The sequence below is a fragment of the Silurus aristotelis genome, assembly GCF_946808225.1.
Source record: "Silurus aristotelis genome assembly, chromosome: 3".
Classification (NCBI taxonomy): Eukaryota; Metazoa; Chordata; class Actinopteri; order Siluriformes; family Siluridae; genus Silurus; species Silurus aristotelis.
Genome location: NC_139576.1, coordinates 35,414,328 through 35,428,902, shown reverse-complemented (window position 1 = coordinate 35,428,902; position 14,575 = coordinate 35,414,328). Strand labels below are relative to the sequence as shown.

General features: G+C 39.2%; 1 protein-coding gene across 2 annotated transcripts in view; it reads left to right on the top strand.

Annotated features, from left to right (window-relative positions):
- The first annotated feature begins 2,287 nt into the window (after nt 1–2,287).
- Nucleotides 2,288–14,575, top strand: part of dnah7 (dynein, axonemal, heavy chain 7) — a 99,851-nt gene continuing 87,563 nt past the window's right edge. For both annotated transcript variants that reach the window (XM_083537224.1, XM_083537225.1), the window contains exons 1-14: nt 2,288–2,970; nt 3,740–3,814; nt 3,892–3,988; nt 5,855–5,990; nt 6,371–6,446; nt 6,958–7,138; nt 7,655–7,727; nt 8,529–8,654; nt 9,010–9,129; nt 10,468–10,651; nt 11,593–11,772; nt 11,925–12,197; nt 13,509–13,636; nt 14,412–14,490. In XM_083537224.1, the coding sequence (XP_083393350.1) occupies nt 2,959–2,970; nt 3,740–3,814; nt 3,892–3,988; nt 5,855–5,990; nt 6,371–6,446; nt 6,958–7,138; nt 7,655–7,727; nt 8,529–8,654; nt 9,010–9,129; nt 10,468–10,651; nt 11,593–11,772; nt 11,925–12,197; nt 13,509–13,636; nt 14,412–14,490 (1,740 nt within the window). In that variant the 5' untranslated portion in view covers nt 2,288–2,958. The remainder of the gene's footprint in view (nt 2,971–3,739; nt 3,815–3,891; nt 3,989–5,854; nt 5,991–6,370; nt 6,447–6,957; nt 7,139–7,654; nt 7,728–8,528; nt 8,655–9,009; nt 9,130–10,467; nt 10,652–11,592; nt 11,773–11,924; nt 12,198–13,508; nt 13,637–14,411; nt 14,491–14,575) is intronic.

Genomic DNA, 14,575 nt, shown 5'->3' with positions numbered 1-14,575 from the left:
TTTATCACTTACCTTTGGAAGCTGTGGCAAAAGATGCAAGAAGCCTTCCAGAAGTGCGGGAAGGGACGGGACTTTGTCAGAATCAATGCTTATTTTTTACTATAATGGTTTGCAGTGCAATCAAGTGGGGGTGTTCATCTTTCCTACATTTCATATTGCACACATTCACAGCTTCTGGGTCCCTACTTTAAACCTAAACTAGGGTTATTTTCTACACAGAGCTTTTGTCTATGACTTTTAGAGTGAATAACTGTGCGAATTTCCTTCCAGAGTCTAATTCCTGCCTCATGCCCACTGTTTCTGGAATAGGCTCTGGATTCACTGTGATCCTGACTCCCTGACTGAGGACAAATCAGTGAATGAAATCAGTCTTGGCCATTCCAAGAAACATATAAAGTAAAGACAAAGAGTATAAATCCACATACATTCCCAATTTAATGAAATTCTTTGAGAGCAGTAAATACTTTTGATGCAAGAAATGTGTTTTGGACTTTGACCATGCACCCACACTTGAGAACAATAATCACTTTGGTGGAAGGCTTTTAAAAAGAACCAGAGCTCTTTGGTGCGTTTAACATCGCTGTGAAGTCAAATAAACTCACATTTTACATGCACAGAAATCTAGTTGAAAACAGGGATAAAACACACAGGGCTGACCAAAGAATGTTAAGAACCAAACGAAGAAATTAAGACACTGGGGAGTTTAAATACACTCAAGGAAACCAGGATACAGGTGGTGATAACTATCTTTTCCACGCACAAGGAAAACTTTGGGGACATCTGGTGGACAACAGGCGACATTGCACCGTCAAAAAATCTGATAGGACAACATTATCCTGCCAAAGAGCTGCAGTAATAGCAAATCTATTCTATGTAGCATGACTATTTGTACTAGCATTCGTTATGTACTTGATTTAAAAACATGTTGGATTAAACAGCCTTTGCATGTCTTTATGTTCTTTTAATTTGCATGTCTTCCCCCTGAAATGCTCAGTAAGAGTTTAACGAGTCTTTGTTCAGTGTCTAATTTCGAGGTATTTGATTGAGGTCATTTTGATGAAGGCCTCTGATGCAATGTTGAAATTAAGACATAGTCTCCTTTTTTCCTATTCGAAAAAAAAAAGAGCTTTTTCCACCATCTTGTATTGTTACAAGAACTGGAGGTACGGTCGTTTCTGGATGCACAATTTCTGGAAGGCTTCAGGATAATACACATTCCTATTCAGGAAAGTTTAAGACGACTGTAGTCCCTTTTGCATTGCTCTGCTCTGGAGAGTTTAGTTTTATTCTTGGTTTATAAAGCGTCCTCCTAAGATGTCCACTAGAACAGGGTCAAACATGGATTAGACTCTAGATAGTGTTTAGAATATAATTTTTATTTATTAAAATAAATATTTATTTTTTACAGTAAACCCCACCACACATCTGTAAGGAGACTGCATTTTGGTATGTCTGTCAGGTCTGTGTTAACAAGGTTATCATTATTTCCACTTATTTAACTCCAAACCCAAATACCATCTCTTTTCATGATATAATTTTTTTGCAATGCGTGTTTATTCCAGAGTGTTGTGTGTAATGGTGATGTGTATAGAGAGGACACAGTTATTATTCATCAAGGGCCTGGCAGAAGCAGACAGATTTGGATCGTATTATTATTGGTATCTGTGTATGATCAGATGAAAGTCCTTCCTGGAGGTAGAGATTAAATCTGTAATATAATAAACCGTCCCAGCAGTTGCAGCTGAAATGAGCCCTATAGAAAGGTCCTTAACCCTCACCTGTTTAGTTGTAGGTTGCTCTAGATAAGTGCAGAAATGCGATAAATAAATAAAAAAGCAGGAAAATTTCAATGCAGTCGCATGCTTGTGAACTTGAAATATATGTTGAACTATATATTTATATTTATTAATTTTTTCCAAATACAATATTTTATTTTAGAGTATAATATGTATATATTGGCATTTAATCATGTTTTCATCCAAACAATTAGTTAAATAATTTGGCTTAGCTCACATCTCTTTTAATTCTATTTAATTTTAATTAGTTAATGAACAAATTTTGATGAACTTTAATGAACTCTCACTAGTCGCGTTTACATTTTTCCCCAAACTGAACTCATGTGATCCTGCACAAAAGTACGGAAAAAAAAAAAATCACAATCTTGCTAGTATGTATTTAATTAGCTAAGTGAAAACAAACAAACAAACAAACAAACAAACAAACAAACATTCGTCTAATGTATGCACCGATTAAGGAGTCGACTCATGGAGCCGACTTTAAAAGCCGACTCAAAAAGCTGATTTAAAGAGCAGACCTAAAAACCCGACTGAAGGAGGTGATTCAAAAGAGCCGACTCATCAAACGACTCAAGGAGCCAACTCAAGGAGCCGAATCGTTTCTCAATCGATATCTGTGTACGATCAGACAAACAAACAAACAAACAAACAAACATTTGTCTCACTAGGCACCGATTAAAAAGTCGACTCAAAGAGCGAGCCGACCTGCCTATGTATGTATGTATGTTTTTGTTTGTTTGTTTGTTTCCCTCTTAAATCACAGAAGACCGAAAGCAAGGGACCCAACTGAAAAGTCGATTCAAAAGAGCCGATTCATGAAACGACTCAAAGCCGACTCAAGAACCCACCACTCAATGATTAAACTCAAGAAGCCAACTCAAGGATTCACCTCAAGGAACCAAATAAAGAAGCCGAATCGTTTCTCAAACGACTCCTTCTGTACTTCCTTGGTTACCATCCCAGCAACGACAACTTTGGATGGCAAACCTACTTGGAAGATTTAGTGCTGCTGATTTTGAGTTACTGACCCACAGATTTGGCATGTTTGGCCACATTTGGCGGCTCAGTAATTGTTAAACAGGTTGACAGCCAGTCAAACCTCTTTATTTTAGCTTAATAATTTATTATAAATACAGTAGGAGTGCATTTCAAATGTTCTAACATGGGAAGTAAGGTAAGACTCAATTTAGACTCACTGCCATTTTCAATATTTTAATATAAATCTTCTACATTTCTTTCTTTTTTTTTTTTTACATCTATAAGAATTTTTTTAATCAGATTTGTGCAGAATTAAGGAAAATGCTAATCCTAACAGTGCCACTAGAGGGCAGTTTAAGACTGAGAGTTTGACCTGTTACCTGTTAGAAATGACCTGCTTTATTATAATCATCTAAAGTTACAAGACTATTGCAACATTTCAATGAATAATGCTACATACATAATGTTTGTGTAAAAAACAAAACAAAGAAATATTCTATATTGCATGTGCAATCTTCATTTGAATGTGCTTCAGTCGGATAAAGAGATCCAGTTTGGAAATCATTTGACCACACATAAGGTCACGAGTCCTAGTTCAGGAATTTATGGAAATGTATACTCTTGGTTTTACCCTGAAGGTTGCCTGGATTGGCGAAGATTGGTTTTATTCACTAGTCAGGGTCACAGTGAATCTAGAGCCTATTCCAGAAACACTGGGCATTAAACAGGAACTGGCTCAGTTATATACTCTACATGTTTATTAGAGGTTGGAGGGAACATTTTTGATAAGTTTTTTACATAATTACTTTGTAATAATACAATACAATATAAAATTAAAGGAAAGATGGACCTCCCACTGGGTTGCTTTTAAATTGCATTGCATCTCAGCACTGCAAACGTTTATAGAGAGAAATAAATCGGCGGGTGCATTGATTTGAACAAAGTCCCCTCTCTTCGTGCATCAGGGTGCATCAGGGAGTAAAAAGCTTCCCGCACTCCCGGAACCGGGCTCCTTGCATCTTTTGCCACAGCTTCCAAAGGTAAGTCATAAACTGGAACACAATCCAGAATTACTTTGGGTGTGTGAGAACAAATATTTCTCTCGTGTGTCCCTCAGGTTCGTACGAAGCCCATGTGGCAGGACGCAAAGCCAAGTTTCGTCCTCCTGGGCCTGAGAGAAAACACAGAACATGGAGTGTCTACTCGGATTTCCAGTAAGGAAAAGTGCATTGCTCATAAAAAGATAATTCACTTCATAAAATCTTACATAATACTGTTTATATATCTTTATCTCTTTAGTTTTATAACCATCTATATCTATATGTAAATCTATATATCAAACTATTTTGCATCGGTGCATCGGCATGAAATGTACCAATGTGATGCATCGATCTTAAAAAATTATATAAAATGATTAGTAGATGCACTCTACTTTTATTATTTAGAACGTGACTCATAATTTGTGACCGATATTTGATATGCAGATCGATTTCTCGTCGCTAAACTGTTTCCCGCTGCTGCTACGTGAATATGACGTATTACATCACTACGGAGACCGAGGCGTGTCCTGAGAGTCACATAGAATACAGATTAACATGGCAGAGGTAGAGCTGTAACTTCCTGCCCACAGAACATCTGTTTTTTTCAATACAAACGTGTTTGTGAAAAGGGCCATGCATTAGAAGGCAGAACGCCTTCTAATGCATGCCGTCTGTCTTATGCATGCCGTTTGTCTGAACCGAAGAAATAAAAGTGAACTGCACCATATTAAATTGCATTGAATCGAATTGAAACCGGTAGCATGGAAATCGGTGAATCGCGTCGGTAACTGCTTCACATTATGTAGATATCATCCAATTAAAAACTGTCCTGTCCTGTTCTGTTTCTCTTCTGGACTTTTTTCTAAAACACAAAAGTTTGCAGCACCGCTCAGCATCTCGGCGTCGTTGGTTCTTCCCTGGAAAATATTTCTCTCCTATTGCACATCCTTCGAGACATGAAGTCACAGCATCCACAGCTCCTCATGCAATATCACCAGACAGTCGATCATCCTCAGAAACCTTTTCTAGTTTCAGCTCTAATACCCGGTTGCAACTCGTTCACGTTGTGATGATACGTCTCATGTCATAGTCACAAATAACACGGTTTCTCAGTTAACAGCTTCCCCGAGCTGGATTAAATCACATCCAACAAAATGTGAAATGATTAAAGAGATTGGACACTGATAGTAATGCCAGTTGGAGTAGTATTTCCTATTAGTTCAAGTAGTAAATGTGAAGAATATAGACAAGTTTGTGGAAACCTTTTTTTCTGAGAAGACTTACGAGGCCACAAGGCAATTATTAGTGAAGTCCGGTACTGATGTAGGTGAGGTAAAAAGGCCTGTGGTGCAGTCAGCACTCCAATTGATCCCAAAGGTGTTCCATAGGGTTGGAGCTCTATAACAGAAGATCTTCCATTCCAACCCATGCTGGCTTTGTGCACAAGGACATTGTCATTTTGGATCTCCTAGTTCAAATATCTTGAAATCTTAAACGGTATAGCAGGGAAAGATGAACATGTCTGGACCACCAATTGGGTCGATTTCTTAAATCATTAGTTGTAAGTGTTGCATTGTATCTCCTAATAATAATAATAATAAAAATAAATAAATAATAAATAAATAATAATAATAATAATAAAACATATATAAAAAATATCTATAAGACCGCCTGGTCTTCGCAGGACACCTTGCACACACACACAAACATACATTGAGGAAAATTCTCAGATCGATCTACCAGTATGCTTTTTTGGAAGGTGGGAAGAAACCAGAGAACCCAGAGGAAACCCATCAGCTGTCAGGGAATTACACGATCTACAAAGTGTTACCTTTTTTTAAGTGGTTAAGATGTTGGTCGTTAGCTCAAAATCACGTTTCCGAAAAGCTGCCGCCGCCGGGCCCTTAAGCAAGGCCCTTAGCCCTCATTCGTTTAAACGAGATGACTGCAAGTCGCCCTGGTAAAGGGTTGTATTGCTAGCGATAGAGATGACGATATGTCGGGTTTACGTTCGATCCACAATGCCTTTTTTTCTCTCAGGAGAAACACTTCGAGGGAGAATGCAGCACACCCAGGGAGCGTTCAGCACAGCCAGGGTCTCCAAATCCCTCAAAAGATGTGCAAAGTCGAGGAAAGATCGCGAGCAGCTTCGAAGGACGCTCATCAGCATTTTCACGTAGGTCCTGTTTTACCAAATCCCAGCATTATTATTATGCCTCATTACATCATTAAAGAGGCAAGTCTGGAAAATTAGGTGTTTTGGTCAAACCCCTTTAGTTATTTCAGGTTATTTTAGTACCCTCATGTTGTGCTTTAGGGTGTATACCAGAAATCTACCATGTTGGAGACACACAGTACCCCTGTGCAGGCAGTGATGTGCCTTACATGGGTTGGAAGATCTTGACTGGCCTTCTCTAGAGCTTTGACCTCCATCTTACTGAACAGTTTTAGGAAAAGCTTTTGGAATCTTGACATGCCAAAAACCCCCCAAAAAATGGCATGTTCCAGATGGCATAAATGGTATTAATTATATTGTTTGATTCTTGATTGCTATAGCGACGAGGAAGTGGACAGAGGTGAAGGCTTACATGGTCCATGCGGTTCTCTCCGTTTAACTGAGAAGACAACTTTGGTAAGTAGCTCGAGTATCTCACAAAAGTGAGTACACCCCTCACATTTCAGCAACTATTTCACACCACCAAGATGACAACTGCCTTTCTGAGGAGGCTGAAGGTGATGGAGTGATCAAGTACGTCTATAGACCTGAACCCTATTGAGCACCTGTGGTGGATCCTCAAGAGGACGTTGAAGAAGCGCCATGTGTCCGACATCCAGCAACTCTGTGATGTCATTATGGAGGAGTGGAAGAGGATCCCAGCAACAACCTGTGCAGCTCTGGTGAATTCCATTCCTCAGGAGGATGAAGGCAGTTCTAGATAACACCGGTGCTCACACACACACACTTTGGACACAGATTTGACATGTTCACATAGGGTGTACTCACTTTTGTTGTCATTCAAGCTGCACATTGCATTGACTTGACATCGCTGGAAAATATATTCAAGTTCCATTTCTATATAGTGTCGACTCTTGAGTGGATCTGGTTCAGTTGATTTGGTGCTGTGCTTCATTTTTCTCGCCAGAAATATTATAACTACATTCGATACGGCATTGACACGCAGAACGTGGCGCCTATGGAGGATTCCTGGCTGGAGAGGATTTCCAGCCGGATCCCGAACGGCTTGAAGACGTTAAGGAGATCCATCAAGATTCTCAACGATGAGATAAGAGAGGATTATCTGCTGAGTGCTAAGAAAGCGATAGGTAGATAATTTTTCATGAGCATGATTACTTAATAATGAAGTAGATCTCTGTGTATGATATTTTCCATAAATATCTTTTATACAGTATATACTACAGTATATGGACAAAAGTATTGGGACACCTCACCTTTCCAGCCCTATATTTTTTTTTCCCCCCTATTCAGTTAAATGAAGGCACACAATTGAGAAGAATGTCGTACAGTATATACAGTAGGATAGCTTTCCTTTTGGTTTTCCTTCACAACAAGGAGACCCACATGTGTTCCAGTATAACAATGTACACAAAGCCAGATGATTAGAAGATCTCCTGCTTTAGAGCTCGGAACCTCAAACCTATTGAACACCTTTGGGATCAATTGGAATGCACACCAGGCCTCTTCACATTACATCAGTTCCTGCCTTTCTATGCCTGAGCATAGATGTGCAAAAGAACATTCAAAACCTTATGGTCAGGTGTCCACACACTTTTGTCTATAGAGTGTGTAGAAATCATTTGACCTCCTGCTTGCTTTTGCAGTGGATTTTGCGCTGCGCGACCCGAGAGATAACGAAGAACCCAAGGTGAACGTTCTTCTTCCTCACCGTGAAGAGTGAGTACAAGTGATTTCTACAATTCAGGGTTGTGTAATGCAGCTTGATGCAGAGTAGCCACCTTAAACACTGACACTAGGTGATGGAAGCATTATACACTATGGACAAAGGTATTGGGGCACCTGACATTTTCAGCCAGATTTGGTTCTCCGTCAAAAGTTCTCTGGTTCTTCCCTTACGTGAAAATTGAGGCACTCGCTTGAATGATATGTCATTGAATGCACATTAAATTTTCCCTTTACTTGAACTTGAACTAGGAGACCCAAACCTGTTCCAGCATGACAATACTCCTCAACACAAAGCCAGCTCCATGAAGATATGCTTTACATGGATTAGAATGGAAGATCTCCTTCTATAGAGCTCTGACCTCAACCATAGTGAACATGAATAAATCGGACCGCAACCCAGGCCTCACCTCACCTCATCACACCTCACCCCTGTGGCTAAAGGAGAACAAATCCACAAAGTCTAGTGGAACATCTTCCCAGAAGAATAGTAGAATGTGATGTTCAAAAAAAGGACATAATCTTATGTTTAGATGTCCACAAACTTTGTTTATATATCGTATATGCAGATTGTCTATGTCTCAAAAATGGTTTAATGTTTGTGGAATTTACAAAGAATTAATCAGAATGTAACCAGCAGATGAAATAATTAGATTTTCGATTTGATGTAAAGGTCACAGCAAGGTCATATATTCTTTGATAGCTTCTGTCATGTTGGGTATATATCTAATTTAAGGACTACATGGAGGTCTAATGTTTTTATTTCAAATAATTTTTTTTTACAATGTCTTTCAGGATGGCAGTTGTGCCGAAGCCATGGAAGGCATCCTTCCATCAAGCACTAAACAGAATAAGCCAGCATCTCCACACCATCAACCCCGCCATGCTCTCCATGCTGAACCTGTGGCACGTGTCCTTCAAGTGAGTAGCAACTGAAAATGTGCTGTAGATACAAACCGACCTCTTAAATTGTTTCAGGGTTCAGCTGTAAAACAAGAGATCTATTCAAGAATTCCTAATTGCTACAGAAGGTCAGTCTGAATACTCAATTCTGATTGGAGTGGAAGATCTTGAGTGGCCTGCTATAGAGCTCTGACCTCAACCCTCATGAACACCTGGATTGCTTCGAACCAAAGACTCTCTTTGCCTCAGCACTTGCATCAGCTTCTATGAGTTTCAAGACACAGTGCTTTATTTCTCTGCTTTTCTGTAAATTTTTCTCTCTCATCCACTCTTTCACATATTTAACTATGAACGATGCTTCCTCCTCGCACAGGAATTTACGTCTTCTCGATGTGACAGAGTTCCACACCAGAGAGGAGGCCATGGAGCTGTCTGTCTTTCAGCAGATTGTCAACCGACACATGGAAAGTGCTGAAGACGTCTTGCTGAAGAAGTAGGCACACGGTTATTAACTGTTAGATACAAGCGAGAAAACCGATTAAAATTGTACCTCCCCATCATCAAGTTGAAAGTCCTTCTGTCTTCTATCCAGTGGTTAAATGTTTAAATTAAACTATATGGTCTTCCATCATGAGGAAGTGTTGAGTCACCTGACACTCACAGTCAAATTTACAGCATTTGGTAGATGCCCGTATAAAGAGCGACTTACATTATCTTAGTCATACAGCTGAACATCTATAGGGTTTTGCTCAAAGGCGTGGCTGGGATTTAAACTCACAACCTTCAGATGCAAAAGCCAACGTTTTAAGTACCATGTCTTAACAACTAATCCACCACACACCCTACAACATTATAAGAGGTTCTTACTCCAAAAGTTAGAGACACACAATTGCTGTGTGTGGAGCATTACATTTTTCCTTCACTGTTCCAGCATGATGATGCCCCTGTGCACAAACCCAGCTTCATGAAGATATGCTTAACATTGTTTGGAGTAAACATCTGATACAAGGGTCCAAATTTAGCCCTACTGACCACCTTTAGGATGAATTGGAACACACCCCAGGCCCCAGGCCTCTTCACCTCCAACCAACATCACTACATATTATTGGCGATAATACAATTACTAATCATTGAAAAAAAGCATACTTGTTGTATAGACCTCATTGTATTTTAAAACCCTTCAAAAAACTGTAACAGATACTGTAGATAGATAGATAGATAGATAGATAGATAGATAGATAGATAGACAGACAGACAGACAGACAGACAGACAGACAGACAGACAGACAGACAGACAGACAGACAGACAGATAGATGTGTGTATAGTGACTGTATAATAGATAGATAGATAGATAGATAGATAGATAGATAGATAGATAGATAGATAGATAGATAGATAGATAGATAGATAGATAGATAGATAGATAGATAGATAGATAGATAGATAGATAGATAGATCGGAGTTCGGAGCTTCCTTTATGCAAACAGAAAATCCGAAAAATGCAAAACAAAAAAAAAAAACAACAAAATGAATTTAAAAAATCCATGCAAGAAGCCGAGGACAGAGAGAAACAACAACCACGGAAGACAAATGCTAGACTAAGAGTGCTGCAATCGGTAGGACTTATATACTAGTGCTAATTACAATACAATCTGAATCAGCTGTGAGTGATCGGAGACATGTGACCAAGCCATTTTAGGAAGCAGTGTTTGATGGGAACTGTAGTCCAGACCCATAATCCTGAACAAGACGCTTATGTTCATACAGCAGAAACACTGATTACTGAAAGGAAAATCCAATCTGTTTTGTATAAAAAAAAAAAAAAAACAGGTGGGTTGCTGAGGTGCAACAAATCTACTACCAGGGAAGCAAGCGCAGATTGGTCCCCAGAATTACCAATCCGTCCCAGCTGCAGTCTTTCTTCAACTGCGTCTCCGCCCTGATGTCCTCTCAGCTCCAGAGCCTGGCTTTGGAATCGATTCATGACTACACACGCCTGATATCTCCAGAGCCAGTAAGAAATATGGTGCATGTCATGGGCTTGTCTTGAACCAGGATGGACAGCGTGAGAGCTAGACCCTCTCAGAATGAGCGACAGGACAGAACCCAAGCACAGAGACGGACTCAGACATGGTTAAATTTGCGGTATTATGTGAATAATGGATAAATTATGCCTCATTTATAATTTTTCTCTTTGGTTGAGTTTGTGGAACAACTTGAATGTAAAATAACTGATCAATTATCAGCATATTATCCTTTACTGGCTTCATCCAACATTCTAACTTCGCTCCTAGAACTTCATATTGATCACTATGTGCTTAAAATTTCAGACACTCCAATGCAAAACCACCTCAACTCACAATGCCCTTTCCTGCATAATGGTCTACTAGATTGTCTGTGATCTCTGGAATTGTCGCTCTAGTTTCTATTATTTTAAAATGTCTCCAGAGATTCTTGAGTAGATCTTTCCTAGAGCAAATGACATCTCAATGAACACAAAAGCCAATCAATGTTAAAAAACAAGCGAAGAAATGGAAATGTAACTTGAATGCACAAAGGAGCAATAGGATACAGGTGGTGATAATTACAATTTAAACACAGGGAAAACAACATGGGGAACAATGGAGACATCTGGTGGACAACTAGTGACAGCACAGTCAAAAGTCTGACAAAACAGCATAATTCTGCCAACGTGATTGTTGATCATTGGTGTTTTTCTTCATATACTAGCAGATCAACTCTCAATCTACTATTCGTACTAGCATTGAAATAACTAAGCATTTAGGGTCACATGATTCAGCCAGTTGGTCTGCTTGAAGTACTTTTTACACTAGATGTTATTGAATGTGCCTCCTGAGTAATCCTGATCCTGTGTATTTGATTTGAGAGCATGCTGGATTTAATAGTCTTTGCATATCTTTAAGCGCTTTTCCTTTTCGTGTTTTTCCCCTGAAGCGCTCAGTAAGAGCTTACGAGCACCCGGGCTTTGTTCTGCGTCTGATCCTGAAGCACAAAAAGATCACATTCGAGCCCGATTTCGAGGATTTTGAGGTCATCTTGCTGAAGGTCTATGATGCAATGTTAAAATGCATCAGCTCGGTGCCTCGAGTCGAGACGAAACTGTACTCAGAATGGGTAACGATTTTGTTTCATCCTCTTGTATGATACGAGAGCTATATTTTGTATGTTGTATGTTTGTATGTCGTTTCTGGATGCACCATGCCATGCACTGAATCAATACCAAAGCTTAACATCTCCTACACATTTCCACACACTTTCTGTTGTAGCCTGGCACTGAGGGTGCCAAAACCCTAAAACCCATCATCCTCCCCGAGATCCTGAAGTCACACAGGGATGAAATTCTTCAAGTGATACGTAAGGAGAGCAATGGACCCAAAAAACATGTGTGCCTGTATGAAAAATTTGCTCCACTGATATCTCAGCAAGCTGAGCAGGACATGGAGCACTTCCTGTTGGAGCAACACTCCTTCCAGGAGATGATGATGGAGGCAACACGCTACCAGAATCTAGCCGATGAGATCCAGTATGACTCCTGCAAGGTCAGGTTTTTTTTTTCCCTTTCATGAAAATGCTTTATGAATCCATACGCAGGTATTATTTCTATAGCTGGTTATCAGTAGGGATTAAAATTTGTCACCCTATTTGCATTTTTTTCATCTTCTTTAACCAAAAAAAAGAAAACACATTATTATATTAACTTGGGGTGTGTGACATGATATTAACATTTAAATTGCCATTGTAGCGCAAAACTGAATGATGGGTAAAAAAAAATAGTTATTTTATTACATTATAATGATTTTGAGCTAAAACAGTGAAGATGTGTGGAGATTCATTCAGCTTCAGGGGTGTTATGAAAGTCAGGTACTGATGTAGGTGAGGAGGCCTGGGTTGCAGTCAGCATTCACATTCATCCCAAAGCTGTTCAATAGGGTTTAGAACTCTATAGCAGTAGATCTTTCATCCCAAACTATGCAAAGCATGTGTTCATGGAGGTGGCTTTGTGCACAGGGTCATTGTCATGCTGGAACTGGTTTGGGTCTCCTTGGATCAAGTGAAGAGAATGAAAATGTTTATGCTGCTTCATACAGAGACATTCTTTACAATTGTATGGTTCCAACTTAGTAGTACCAGTTTGGGGAACTATATATATATATATATATATATATATATATATATATTTATATATGTGTATATATAATATATACACTGTAAAACTATATATACTGATGGTAGATTAGTGGGTTACTGATCGGAAGGTCGGTGGTTCAAGCCCCAGTATCGCCAAGCTGCCAATCATGGGCCCTCTTTGCTCTGGGGGCGCCGTATCATAGCCATCATATATACTGTATATATATGAGGCGTGTCCTGAGAGTCACATAGAATACAGATTAACATGGCAGAGGCAGAGCTGCAATCTTCCTGGAGACAGAACAAGAAAAGAACGTCTGGACCGATTTATCGTTTTCTTTTTTTGCACAGCCTGTTTGTGAAAAGGGGCCATGCGTTAGAAGTCAGAGGGCACTTACATAAATTGATGATTTGATGTCTGTCTGAACCGAAGAAATTAAAGCAAACTATCGGTACTATTTGAAATTGCAGGGCATAGCAATTTTTGTCCATTGCACCAAATTGCATTGAATTGCAGTGAATCGTATCTGATCGCATTAGAAGCTGCTTCATATGTATCTTTAATATATATATGCACTGCATTGATAAAGTGAGAGAGACAGAGGATATAGAAAAAAAACCAACTCACAAGTGATACTGGGTTTATTAATAACATTTACAATACACCATTAATATGGTCAGAAATGTATTGAAGGTTCCTACCCTGTTGTTGAATGTGACAGGTGGTACGTCTCGGTATGTTCGAAGTGCACTGCCATGAGCTTATCCATGCACTAGTGAAGCGTGCAGAGGGACTCAGGGAGACACTGGTCACCCGTATGCTAAAGGACCACCAGAACTGCAATAAAACGTAAGTGCTTCCATTTATCAAAACTTGATGCAATGCGTAAAGCAATAATATGCAAATAGATGTGTTATTACCAAGCAATTCTGGCCAACAGGATGGGAAGCAAGCGATAAATGAAAAGGTTTTAAGTGAGAAAAAAATACTGACCTGGGGTCAGAGATACAGCTGGAGGTTTTGTGGTTTATCCATCTGTATATATCAGATGCATCAGTAGTTTGTGTGTTTATTTTTTGTAGACATTAGGTACCCAAAATTCAAAAGATGATTTCAGACTTACTTCTGGATCAGGGACTAAGCGCACTATCGAAATTATTGTCAAGACCCATGGTGTTATATAGTGGGCATTCTTCTTCTTCTTCTTCTTCTTTTCTACTTTTTCTTCTCCTTAGCAGTTGTCATAGTATTAATTATGTATATCGACGTAGTAAAGCGTTATGTCATATTTTAGATACAGAAAATCACTTGTTAACCAACCATTCTTGGCCTAGATAGATAGATAGATAGATAGATAGATAGATAGATAGATAGATAGATAGATAGATAGATAGATAGATAGATAGATAGATAGATAGATAAATATGTTTCATCTTAATAACAACAGTGGTTTGGTAGACATGAGCCTTATCTACAGTGACACACTGATTTTTATACAAATGAGCAGTTCACGGTTAAGGGCCTTGCTCAGGGGCCCAACAATACCAATTTGGCAATACTAGGATTTGAACTCGCCAACTTCTTACCAATTTGATGTGCTGATGTGTGTGTCCAATGTGTACAGATTATGTGATGAATTCGAGAAGATTGCCACAAAAGCCCACAGCACTCCATCAAACACACAAGAGCTCATAGCTCTAAAGGTGATCCAGTTACACCCCGCTAGATTAACTTTCAGCTCCATATTTTTCCACCTGTTCTCTAGTTCTGACTATATCTTCGATAATT